We start from the raw sequence: 13,495 nt of genomic DNA on the forward strand, positions 1-13,495 counted from the left end.
TTAGTTATTTTAGTGCTGGCATTTTTCAACAGGTGTTTTCCAATAAAGCCACCCACACAGAATAAACACGCTTGACATGTTCTGAAATTGGTTAGAAAACCAATTGGAATGATTGTCAACGTCATCCAGCAAATATTCATGTTTAAATAGTCATAGTCCAACGGTCTGCGCGTTTTCCATAATGCATACTGTGAATTCCTTTTGGAATTTCGAGCGGAATTTGAGTAGAGTGTTCTCTATTTCCGACATGAATGGTACTTGGTAAGAATTGGGATAATTCTACTTCTGTGTCTTAAAGCAGTAATGTAATAAACAGTTATGACAGCTGACGACGACCGATGTACGCAGTCATGCAGCAAACCATTATGTGAGCTTGTCTTGCTAGGCAACTAACGCAGCTAAACAGAGGTTCATCATGGCGTTGTAAGTCAGTAATACGTTGACATCAGCTGTAATGACATGTTTTGTCATGTCCATGACAGCATTATACTGGCCTTATGACGAAAGGTGTCTACTACTGTCATTTTCCGCATTCTTAAAACTTCCCCTCCACATTGTCATGGAAACCGTGAAAGGATTTAATTGCTGATGAATGCATTGTCCAGCATTAATTAAAAATCCTCTCACTTCCAGTAATGTTATTCTTTACTCATTCTACCAATGCAAGGATGTCTACTCAGGACATGAGAATCACTTTTCAAGGAATCAAACTGGTGTTGGCATGGTTACATGGTTACTTTGTTTTCAACCTGCGGGAGGTCAAGTGGGTCTTAAAGAAGACTCTCCTGATCATTATCTGAAAAAAAATGAGGACACGGATAATTAACTGCGGTTGGCAGTGTTTTGGGCGGTGAGATAATGTCCTAGTCAACCTTTCAGTTTACAACTTTCATCATCGAGTGAACTGTATTACTTAATTTTCCTTTACCATTTAAAAAAAAAAATCTCTGAATGGGGTGTTGTCCATATAGGTTGTAATTATGTCATTAATCTATGTTGTTAAATTGATGGAACGATGTTTAAAAATTTGATGGCAATACACGTATATCTTCTGAGTAATACGATAGCCTTACAGATTAGATCTCAGAGTTTATTCGAGCAGTATAGCTTATTTTTGTAACAGAGAAACAACAGATACCTGGGTTATTACTACTATGACACTGTTTAGAATAGATAGTCACACACGATCTCTCTTTTGTTGGTTCTCTGCCAGTGTAGGGAAGGTCTGTACATATGCTGATGCATATCTGATAATGCTTAGCATACTTAGTGCTCCTTTTCATTCAGGGTGAGTTCTTTGAACATAAACTTTCGGGTTTTCAGAATGCTATTCGCTCCACTTTCTTGATCATATCCAATCATATCCAATCCTATCCAATCCTATCCAATCCTATCCAATCCTATCCAATCCTATCCAATCCTATCCAATCCTATCCAATCCTATCCAATCATGTCCAATCCAAGGTGTACATTTTCTGAAAGAAACTTAATATTTTGCATTCAAGCATTCGACATCGTCAGTAACAGTCTTATAATTGTGAGCATTAGTTTAAATATGTTGATAAAAAAATACCTTTTGGATGCCAAATGAATTAATTCTGAGGTGTTAAAAGCATCTCCAAGAACGATGGACATATAAATGTATTTTACGCAGCTTTCAGATTATATCTGGGTCACATAAAACAAATTATTTTTAGGCATTATTTTGAGAGAAGGGCTGTCTTCATTGTGTAGACTAGGCTATTAGTGCTTAGCGATTAGTGTTTCTTGAGGTCGGTTCGGTTTTAGATTTTGGTTTTGAAAAAAACGAATTACATTCAATTCATTAACGCATTACATGTGTAACAGTATAACTTTATGGCGTCCCCTCGCCCCGACCCGGGCGCGAACCAGGGACCCTCTGCACACATCAACAACAGTCACCCACGAAGCATCGTTACCCATCGCTCCACAAAAGCCGCGGCCCTAGCTAGTTAGCGACCACCGCTAACTAGCTAGCCATTTCACATCCGTTACACATGCAATATGACCACGGAATGATTTTAGAGCTTTTTAATAAAAATTCCAAAGCCAAATAGTGAGAACATTCAATTGCCAAAATATTAAAAATGTTCCGTTGTCTCTAAGGACACAGAATAAAGCACTTAATGAGAGCCCCATGATGGTAGGGACATTACCATCATTCATTTTTTACCATCATTTATTCACATTACTTTACTTAAATGAAGTATTTCAGATGGGTATATGACTTTATTATTTCATTTCTTAAAGTCATCCTCTCATCTCTGCTCAGACAGTAGCAGCCAGACAGACACACAACCATCTAATGTTACAGTTGTGTTATCCAACGAGCCAAGCTACCCGTGGCTAGCGAAAAGGGTTGCCACAGCTGCCAATGCTGCGGAGCTGTCTGACAAAATCCCTATATTAGTAGTTCTTCAAAGTCCAGTACCAGTCAAACGTTTGGGCAAACCTACTCATTCAAGGGTTTTTCTTTATTTTTTACTATTTTCTATATTGTAGAATAACAGTGAAGACATCAAAACTATAACATAAATGGAATCATGTAGTAACCAAAAAAAGTGTTGAATAAATCAAAATATATTTAAAATTTTAGATTCTTCAAAGTAGGTGACTACCTCATAAAGCTGGTTAAGAGAATGCCAAGAGTGTTCAAAGCTGTCATAAAGGCAAAGGGTGGCTACTTTGAAGAATCTAAAATCTAAAATATATTTACATTTGTTTGACACTTTTTTGGTTACTACATGATTCCATATGTGTTATTTCATAGTTTTGATGTCTTCACTATTATTCTACAATGTAGAAAATAGTCAAAATAAAGAAAAACCCTTGAATGAGTCAGTGTGTCCTGGTACTGTAGATAAGGCATACTTTCACTATCAATCGGGTAGAGCTACCTTACAAACTGTCTCTATCCCTCTTGTCACTGTGTTGTGTACATTCCGCTCTCATGTGTGCTGGGCCCGGAAGAATAGGCACATTGTAGTTAATTGCCATGTTTTCTGCACTGAACTGGGTTAAATTTTCACCTATTGAAAACTATAACTCCCTACAGTGTCCCCCAATTTATTATTGATTTTATGTCTCTTGTGCTTGCTGTGATTTCTCTCTAGAGAAACGGCGTGTTGAGCTCACCAAAAAAATGGAATTCAAGTAATTTAACCGACTTTGGACAATTAGTTGTTTGATAATAATACAATTGTAAAAAAAAAAAAAAAAAAAAAAAAATGGTTAATCGCTCAGCACTATAGGCTATAAATCTATGGTTATGTGTCAAGGAGAGTGATGCAGACATACAACATGGCCAAGACAGTCGGTAAAGTTCTAGAAGGGATAATATCTGCAACCTGCTGACCCTCACTCTGTTGTTGATAACACCCTTCAAAGCTCCCTGACGGTAAGATGGGGAACAGTAATTACTTCCATATCCTCTCCTCGTTCGGTTTCTTTATTGTCGTCAATAGGGAACCCAGTGGCTGGTGCTCTGAAGCATAGAAAGTTCAGAGTAGATCCTGAGTCAGATTAAAAGATAGAGGAACAATCTAGTAGGGGTCCTTTCCCACTAAATATATCACAACAAGACCTCCTTGCTCTGTGCTAGCAAGGCTTTTTGTTCCCTGAGATTCAAAATGATTATGAGCAAAAAGTGCATGCTTATAATGATTAGCCTAAAGAGCTGTGGTCCAGGATTGGTGTAAAGCCCAGTAATGTTTTCCTCTGGGGTGTTTTTTTAAAAATCTCCTCCTCTTGAAGGTTCGGTTTGTTTTGTTACTGACTCTGCACTTCTCAGGCAATTAGGGTACGACAGAGGAGGACCGGGGAGCGAAAGTCATTTCAGGCTGAGGAAAGCGATTTCTGTCAACATTCAGACCCTGAAGAAGGCCTCTCCAGAGATAATCAATGACCACAATGGGTGAGGTTTCAGCACTAAGCCTAGTACACATCTGCATACTACAACGTTTGCCACATGCTGCACATATACACCTCATTCTAAAACTGCAGTGATTTTCTTGAAGTAATTGTCTAGTGAAAATAACTTTTTTTTAAAGCTCATATTCTGTTTTCTCATACCCAAATAATGTTGTTCTTTACTTGTAGTTGTGGCCAGAGCATAAATTAGACCTCTCCGTAAAACCCCAACAAACTATTTCCAAAAATGATTGAAATTTGCTTGGAGAATGACATCATCCTCCTTGGCCACGACAGGCTGGTCTGTGATTGGTTCAGCAGCTTTTTATTTTATTGGGGGGGGCTGTATTTTTACCAAACCTAACACAATGGTAAATCTTAGCGCTGGCGTTATAGGTTCGGGGTGTGTCAGAAATAATTTAGCTATTTTCACAAACAGAATTATGGGCGCAGTAGCTGGCGGTGGTGTAAAATGGCTGGGTGTGCGTGTGTGTGGATTTCTTAATATATTGTTTTTATATATATATTGGTCCAGACAATTATTAATATTTAAAATCTGAGAAAGAGAGAAAACGCTGTGAAATGACTCACTCTTCAGTCTCCATTGAATTTGCTCATACTGCATGTAGTTTAGGGGTCTGTACGTGTAGTTTAGGGGTCTGTACGTGTGGTTTAGGGGTCTGTACGTGTAGTTTAGGGGTCTGTACGTGTGGTTTAGGGGTCTGTACGTGTAGTTTAGGGGTCTGTACGTGTGGTTTAGGGGTCTGTACGTGTGGTTTAGGGGTCTGTACGTGTGGTTTAGGGGTCTGTACGTGTGGTTTAGGGGTCTGTACGTGTGGTTTAGGGGTCTGTACGTGTGGTTTAGGGGTCTGTACGTGTGGTTTAGGGGTCTGTACGTGTGGTTTAGGGGTCTGTACGTGTGGTTTAGGGGTCTGTACGTGTGGTTTAGGGGTCTGTACGTGTGGTTTAGGGGTCTGTACGTGTGGTTTAGGGGTCTGTACGTGTGGTTTAGGGGTCTGTACGTGTGGTTTAGGGGTCTGTACGTGTGGTTTAGGGGTCTGTACGTGTAGTTTAGGGGTCTGTACGTGTGGTTTAGGGGTCTGTACGTGTGGTTTAGGGGTCTGTACGTGTGGTTTAGGGGTCTGTACGTGTGGTTTAGGGGTCTGTACGTGTGGTTTAGGGGTCTGTACGTGTGGTTTAGGGGTCTGTACGTGTGGTTTAGGGGTCTGTACGTGTGGTTTAGGGGTCTGTACGTGTGGTTTAGGGGTCTGTACGTGTGGTTTAGGGGTCTGTACGTGTGGTTTAGGGGTCTGTACGTGTGGTTTAGGGGTCTGTACGTGTGGTTTAGGGGTCTGTACGTGTGGTTTAGAGGTCTGTACGTGTGGTTTAGGGGTCTGTACGTGTGGTTTAGGGGTCTGTACGTGTGGTTTAGGGGTCTGTACGTGTGGTTTAGGGGTCTGTACGTGTGGTTTAGGGGTCTGTACGTGTGGTTTAGGGGTCTGTACGTGTGGGAGAGAGTGTGAATTTCTTTAGATATTGAACATACCCTGAGTGTACAAAACATTAAGAACACTTTCCTAATATTGAGTTGCAACCTGCTTTTGTCGTCAGAATAGCTTCATTTCATCGGGGCAGGGACTCTACAACGTGTGTCGAAAGAATTGCACAGGGATGCTGGCCCATGTTTATTCCAATGCTTCCCACAGTTGTGTCAGGATGGCTGGATGTCTTTTGGGTAGTGGATCATTCTTGATACACACCAAAAACTATTGAGCATGACAACCCCAGCAGCATTGCAGTTCTTGACACAAACCGGTGCGACTGGCACCTACTACCATACCCTGTTCAAAGGCACTTAAAAATTGTGTTTGTGTGCCATTCTGCTGAATGGCACACATACACAATCCATGTCTCAATTATTTCAAGGCTTAAAAATCCTTCTTTAAAACCTGTCTCCTCACCTTTATCTACACTGATTGAAGTGGATTATAACAAGTGACATCAATAAGGGATCATAGCTTTCATCTGGATTCACCTGGTCTATGTCATGGAAAGTGTTCATACTGTTTTGTACATTCAGTGTATCCAGACAATCTATATACCAAAAATGATAAAGATCTGAACTTGTTTATGATCTGAGAACGATAGAAAACTCTCTCTTATATTGGATTTGTTCAAACTGCATATACTGTATATTGGTCCGGACAATCTATATATATCGATTTTTTTAAAGATCTGATCATTTAAACATGTACAGTGCCTTCGGAAAGTATTCAGACCCCTTGACCTTTTCCACATTTTGTTAGCTGACAGCCTTATTCTAAAATGTATTAAACATTTTTTCCCCCTCATCAATCTACACACAATACCCCATAATGACAAATAAAAAATGTTTTTTTTAGATTTGTTTGCTAATTTCTTAAAAATACAAAACTTAAATATCACATTCACATAAGTGTTCAGACCCTTTACTCAGTACTTTGTTGAAGCACATTTGTCAGCGATTACAGCCTCAAGTCTTCTTGGGTATGATGCTACAAGCTTGGCACACCTCTATTTGGGGAGTTTCTCCCATTCTTCTCTGCAGATCCTCTCAAGCTCTGTCAGGTTGGATGGGGAGCGTTGCTGCACAGCTATTTTCAGGTCTCTCCAGAGATGTTCGAACATGTTCAAGTCCGGACTCTGTCTGGGCCACTCAAGGACATTCAGAGACTTGTTCTGAAGCCACTCCTGCATTGTCTTGGTGTAACAGTATAACTTTAAACCGTCCCCTCGCCCCGACCTCGGGCGCGAACCAGGGACCCTCTGCACACATCAACAACAGTCACCCACGAAGCATCGTTACCCATCGCTCCACAAAAGCCACGGCCCTTGCAGAGCATGGGGCAACACTACTAGTAGGTTTCAGAGCAAGTGACGTAACTGATTGAAACGCTACTAGCGCCTACCCGCTAACTAGCTAGCCATTTCACATCCGTTACATTGGCTGTGTGCTTAGGACTCGTTGTCCTGTTGGAAGGTGAACCTTTGTCCCAGTCTGAGGTCCTGAGTGCTCTGGAGCAGGTTTTCATCAAGGATCTCTCTGTACTTTGCGCCGTTCATCTTTCCCTCGATCCTGACTAGTCTCCCAGTCCCTGCCGCTGAAAAACATCCCCACAGCATGATGCTGCCCCACCATGCTTCACCGTAGGGATGGTGCCAGGTTTCCTCCAGACGTGATGCTGCCACCACCATGCTTCACCGTAAGGATGGTGCCAGGTTTCCTCCAGACATGACGCTTGGCATTCAGGCGAAAGAGTTCAATCTTGGTTTCATCAGACCAGAGAATCTTGTTTCTCAAGGTCTGTGAGTCCTTTAGGTGCCTTTTGGCAAACTCCAAGTAGGCTGTCATGTGCCTTTTACTGAAGAGTGGCTTCCGCCTGGCCACTACCATAAAGGCATAATTGCTGAAGTGCTGCAGAGATGGTTGTCCTTCTGGAAGGTTCTACCATCTCCACAAAGGAACTCTTGAGCTCTGTCAGAGTGACCATATATCACCTCCCTGACCAAGGCTCTTCTCCCCTAATTGATCAGTTTGGCCAGGTGGCCAGCTCTAGGAAGAATCTTGGTGGTTCCAAACTTCTTCCATTTAAGAATAATGGAGGCCACTCTGTTCTTGGGGACTTTCAATGCTGCAGAACTGTTTGGTATCACAATCCAGTCTTGGAGCTCTATGGACAATCACTTCAACCTCATGGCTTGGTTTTTGCTCTGATATGCACTGTCAACTGTGGGACCTTATATAGACAGGTGTGTGCCTTTCCAAATCATGTCCAATTAATTGAATTTACCACAGGTGGACTCAAATCAAATTGTAGAAACATCTCAAGGATGATCAATGGAAAAAGGATGCAACCGAGCTCAATTTCGAGTCTCAGAGCAAAGGGTCTGAATACTTATGTCAATAAGGTAAATCTGTTTTTTGTTTTTCATACATTTCTAAAAAACTGTTTTGGCTTTGTCATTATGGGCTATCGTGTGTAGATTGCTGAGGAAATTGTTTTATTGAATCCATTTTAGAATAAAGCTGTAACGTAACAAAATGTGGAAAAAGCCAAAGGGTCTGAATACTTTCCAAAGGCACTCTATTCACATGACTTGATTCATGAAATGTGTACATATGTCCAAAGACTAAATATAGTAAGATATATATTATATAGACAATAGACAATATATATATATTATATACAGTTGAAGTCGTAAGTTTACATACCATTAGGTTGGAGTCATCAAAACTCGTTTTTCAACCACTCCACACATTTCTTGTTAACAATCTTTAGTTTTGGCAAGTCGGTTGGGAAATCTACTTTGTGCGGACACCAGTAATTTTTCCAACAATTGTTTATGGACAGATTATTTCACTTATAATTCACTGTATCACAATTGCAGTTGGTCAGAAGTTTACATACACTAAGTTGACTGTGCCTTTGAACAGCTTGGAAAATTCCAGAAAATGATGTCATAGCTTTAGAAGCTTCTGATAGGCTAATTGACATCATTTGGGTCAGTTGGAGGTGTACCTGTGGATGTATTTCAAGGCCTACCTTCAAACTCAGTGCCTCTTTGCTTGACATCATGGGAAAATCAAAAGAAATCAGCCAAGACCTTAGAAAAATAATTGGTTCATCCTTGGGAGCAATTTCCAAACGCCTGAAGGTACCACATTCATCTGTACAAACAATAGTACGCAAGTATAAACACCATGGGACCACGCAGTCGTCATACCGCTCAGGAAGGAAACACGCTCTGTCTCCTAGAGATGATCGTATTTTGGTGCGAAAAGTGCAAATCAATCCCAGAACAACAGCAAAGGACCTTGTGAAGATGCTGGAGGAAACAGGTACAAAAGTATCTATATCAACAGTAAAACGAGTCCTATATCGACATAACCTGAAAGGCTGCTCAACAAGGAACAAGCCACTGCTCCAAAACCACCATAAAAAAGCCAGACTACGGTTTGCAACTGCACATGGGGACAAAGATCGTACTTTTTGGAGAAATTTCCTCTGGTCTGATGAAACAAAAATAGAACTGTTTGGCCATAATGACCATCGTTATGTTTGGAGGAAAAAGGGGGAGGGTTGCAAGCCGAAGAACACCATCCCATCCGTGAAGCACGGGGGTGGCAGCATCATGTTGTGGTGCACTTCACAAAATTGATGGCATCATGAGGAAAGAAATTTATGTGGCTATATTGAAGCAACATCTCAAGACATCAGTCAGGAAGTTAAAGCTCGGTCGCAAATGGGTCTTCCAAATGGACAATGACCCCAAGCATACTTCCAAAGTTGTGGCAAAATGGCTTAAGGACAACAAAGTCAAGGTATTGGAGTGGCATCACAAAGCCTTGACCTCAACCTCATAGAAAATTTGTGGGCAGAACTGAAAAAGCATGTGCGAGCAAGGAGGCCTACAAACCTGACTCAGTTACACCAGCTCTGTCAGGAGGAATGGGCCAAAATTCACCCAACTTATTGTGGGAAGCTTGTGGAATGATACCCAAAACGTTTGACCCAAGTTAAACAATTTAAAGGCAATGCTACCAAATACTAACTTAGTCTATGTAAACTTCTAACCCACTGGGAATGTGATGAAATAAATAAAAGCTGAAACAAATCATTCTCTCTACTATTATTCTGACATTTCACATTCTTAAAATAAAGTGGTGATTCTAACTAACTTAAGACAAGGAATTCTTATTAGGATTAAATGTCAGGAATTGTGAAAAATGTAGTTTAAATGTATTTGGCTAAGGTGTATGTGAACTTCCGACTTCAACTGTATATATACACTGCTCAAAAAAATAAAGGGAACACTTGAACAACACAATGTAACTCCAAGTCAATCACACTTCTGTGAAATCAAACTGTCCAATTAGGAAGCAACACTGATTGACAATAAATTTCACATGCTGTTGTGCAAATGGAATAGACAAAAGGTGGAAATTATAGGCAATTAGCAAGACACCCCCAAAAAAGGAGTGATTCTGCAGGTGGTGACCACAGACAACTTCTCAGTTCCTATGCTTCCTGGCTGATGTTTAAGGTCACTTTTGAATGCTGGCGGTGATCTCACTCTAGTGGTAGCATGAGACGGAGTCTACAACCCACACCAATGCATTTCTGTGTTTTTGATCATTTACTCTAAATCCCAACTTTTGATTTGATTTGATTATGACAGATGATTACAACCTCTGAATGTCCGTGAGGCCTGTCTAACTGTGTAATAACTATTGTATTTTGACACCAGTGTTGTGTTCGAGGCCACCTAAAGCGAGACCAATTCAAGACCAAAGACCAGAGCAAATCAAGTCCAAGTCAATATCAAGACCGGAGATGAGTCGGGGGTGAGACCGAGTCAAGACTGAGACCGGGAGGAAGACAAGGGGTCCAGAGATTGAGTCAAGACCGAAAACCAGAAAAATGTAAGTCCAATTCAAGACCATGATCGCAATTTTTGTCAGATCACCACCATCATAAGAGTTCAAAATGTCCGGTATTTCTGTGTTCATATTGTAGCCTCCTCGTCCTTCTGCAGCTTGCCTGCCAATGCATGCTTGTCCCAATCAAGCACCCAAGCTAACTGGCTAAAGTTGGCTAGCAGGCTAGCTAGCTATTTCCAATCACAATGAAGAGAACACCTCACTCTGACCATTTTACTCGCTGTAGCAGAGCTGGTTAGGCTGGTTACATGTTATCTAGAGCGTTCTTGACTAGCTATTCCTTTTTTTTGTCTTTGTTTATTGACACCGGTCATATTCAGCGGGTGTTGAGCGTTTTGTAAATTCATCAGTTGTTCTTAATTTGCGAACGCAATAGATATGCTAACTGGATAACAGTCGTTCAAGTTCTTGCTCGCTAACCAAATGATACCTGCATCTCTAGCTGTGTGTAGCCCCCAAAAAACGATATGTGGGAAAAAGTAATTCACTTACCCACTCCTCTAATGGCATGACATGACATCCTCCTAGCTAGCTAGCTAGCTAACGTGAGGCTCTGTTTTTAGCTTGCTACATAAATATATGCACTAGCCTTTTAGCCATCTTATGACGGATTTGTGATCATTGCTCTTGCTAGTTTCATTGTATTGACATTCCCAGTCTTAGTTAAATTAGTCAATTTCTGTCCCGAATATTGAGTCATTGAATCTGAAACAGTGCATCCCGAATGGAGGCAGCAAACAATGTAGCAGGCCAGCTTGTGATTTACCACCTGATAGCAATATATTGGTTGTGTTTTTATATTCTTATGATTGGAACCTACAGGTTAGTCGAGGTAATTTGTAAAGTGAGATAGATAGATAATAAACAGCGAGTAGCAGCAGTGTCAAAAATAAAGAGGGGGGGGGGGGGGGGGGGGGGGGCGTCAATGTAAATAGTCAGGGTGGCCATTTGATTAGTTGTTCAGCAGTCTTATGGCTTGGGGGTAGAAGCTGTTAAGGAGCCTTTTGGTCCTGGACTTGGCGCTCTGGTATCGCTTGCCATGCAGTAGCAGAGAGAACAGTCTATGACCTGGTTGACTAAAGTCGGTGACAATTTTTTGGGGTCTTCCTCTGACACCGCCTAGTATGGAGGTCCTGGATGTCAGGAAGCTTGGCCCCAGTGATGTACTGGGCCGTGCGCACTACTCTCTGTAGCGCCTTATGGTCAGATGCTGAGCAGTTAACATACCAGGCGGTGATGCAACTGGTCAAGATGCTCTCAATGGTGCAGCTGTAGAACTTTTTGAGGATCTGGGGACCCATGCCAACCCACTGTCTGGTGTGTTTGGACCATGATAGTATGTTGGTGATGTGGACACCAAGGAACTTGAAACTGTCGACCCGCTCCACTTCAGTCCCGTCGATGTTAATGGAGGCCTGTTCGTCCCTCCTTTTCCTATAGTCCATGATCAGCTCTTTTGTCTTGCTCACAATGAAAGAGAGGTTGTTGTCCTTGCACTGCCAGGTCTCTGATCTCCTCCCTATAGGCTGTCTCATCATTGTTGTGTTATCAGCAAATGTGTTGGTGTTGGAGTCAGGGAGTACAGGAGGGGACTAAGTACGCACCCCTGAGGGGCCCCAGTGTTGAGAATCAGCGTGGCAGATGTGTTGTTGCCTACCCTTACTACTTTGGGGCGGCATGTCAGGAAATCCAGGATCAAGTTGCAGAGGGAGGTGTTTAGTCCTAGGGTCCTTAGCTTAGTGATGAGCTTTGTGGGCACTATGGTGTTGAACGCTGAGCTGTAGTCAATGAACCGCATTCTCACATAGGTGTTCCTTTTGTCCAGGTGGGAAAAGGCAGTGTGGAGTGCGATTGAGATTGCGTCATCTGTGGATCTGTTGGGGTGGTATGCGAATTGGAGTGGGTCTAGGGTTTCTGGCATGATGGTGTTTTTCAAAGCACTTCATGGCTACCAACATGAGTGCTACGGGGAGGTAATCATTTAGGGAGGTTACCTTCGCTTTCTTGGGCACAGGGACAATGGTGGTCTGTTTTAAACATGTAGGTATTACAGATTCGGACAGGGAGAGGTTGAAAATGTTAGTGAAGATACCTGCCAGTTGGTCCGCGCATGCTTTGAGTACACATCCATGTAATCCGTCTGGCCCAGCGGCTTTGTGAATGTTGACCTGTGTAATGGTTTTGCTTACATTGGCCACGGAGCGCGAGATCACACAGTCGTCCGGAACAGCTGGTGCTCTCATGCATGCTTCAGTGTTGCTTGCCTCAATGGGCATAGCGGGATTTCTCATAAACATCCGGATTAGTGTCACGCTCCTTGAAAGCGGCAGCTCTAGCCCTTAGCTCGGTGCGGATGTTGCCTGTAATCCATGGCTTCTGGTTGGGAAATGTACGTATGGTCACTGTGGGGACGATGTTGTCGATGCACTTATTGATGAAGCCGGTGACTAAGGTGGTATACTCGTCAATGTCATTGGATCACTCCTGGAACATAGCATAGCATCCGGGTCATCTGACCAGTTCCGTATTGAGTGAGTCATTGGTACTTCCTGCTTTAGTTTTTGCTTATAAGCAGGATTCAGGAGGGTAGAATTATGGTCAGATTTGCCAAAAGGAGGGCGAGGGAGAGGTTTGGTGTAAAGGTAGTCTAGAGTTTTTTTTCCTCTGGTTGCATATGTGACATGCTAGTAGAAATGAGGTAAAACAGATTTAAGTTTCCCTGCATTAAAGTCCCCGGCCACTAGGATGAGCACTTTCTTGTTTGCTTATGGCCTTATACAGCTCGTTGAGTGTGGTCTTAGTGCCAGCATCGGTTTGTGGTGATAAATAGACAGCTATGAATAATATAAGAGACATTAGCAACAACATTATGTACAAAATCAGTTACAAACAATGCTTTTTTTCATTTTTAAATAGCACAGTTGGTAGGGAGACCGTAAAACAAAGCCCTCTCCTCCAGTGCCATTATTAAACTGCATCTGATCTGGTGGACTCACTAAATGCGTAATTTGTAAATGATGTCTGAGTGTTGGAGTGTGCCCCTGCAATCCCTAAATAAATAAAAACATGGAATTTGTGATAAAT

At 42.0% G+C, this 13,495-nt stretch overlaps 1 protein-coding gene across 1 annotated transcript in view; it reads right to left on the reverse strand.

The window, feature by feature from the left end:
- Positions 1–4,544: 4,544 nt before the first annotated feature.
- The window catches only part of LOC129866568 (uncharacterized), a 45,191-nt gene continuing 36,240 nt past the window's right edge, over positions 4,545–13,495 (reverse strand). The window contains exon 2 of the mRNA XM_055939320.1: positions 4,545–5,429. Coding sequence (XP_055795295.1) covers positions 4,545–5,429 — 885 coding nt within the window. The remainder of the gene's footprint in view (positions 5,430–13,495) is intronic.

The sequence above is a fragment of the Salvelinus fontinalis genome, chromosome 12, assembly GCF_029448725.1.
Source record: "Salvelinus fontinalis isolate EN_2023a chromosome 12, ASM2944872v1, whole genome shotgun sequence".
Taxonomy (NCBI): Eukaryota; Metazoa; Chordata; class Actinopteri; order Salmoniformes; family Salmonidae; genus Salvelinus; species Salvelinus fontinalis.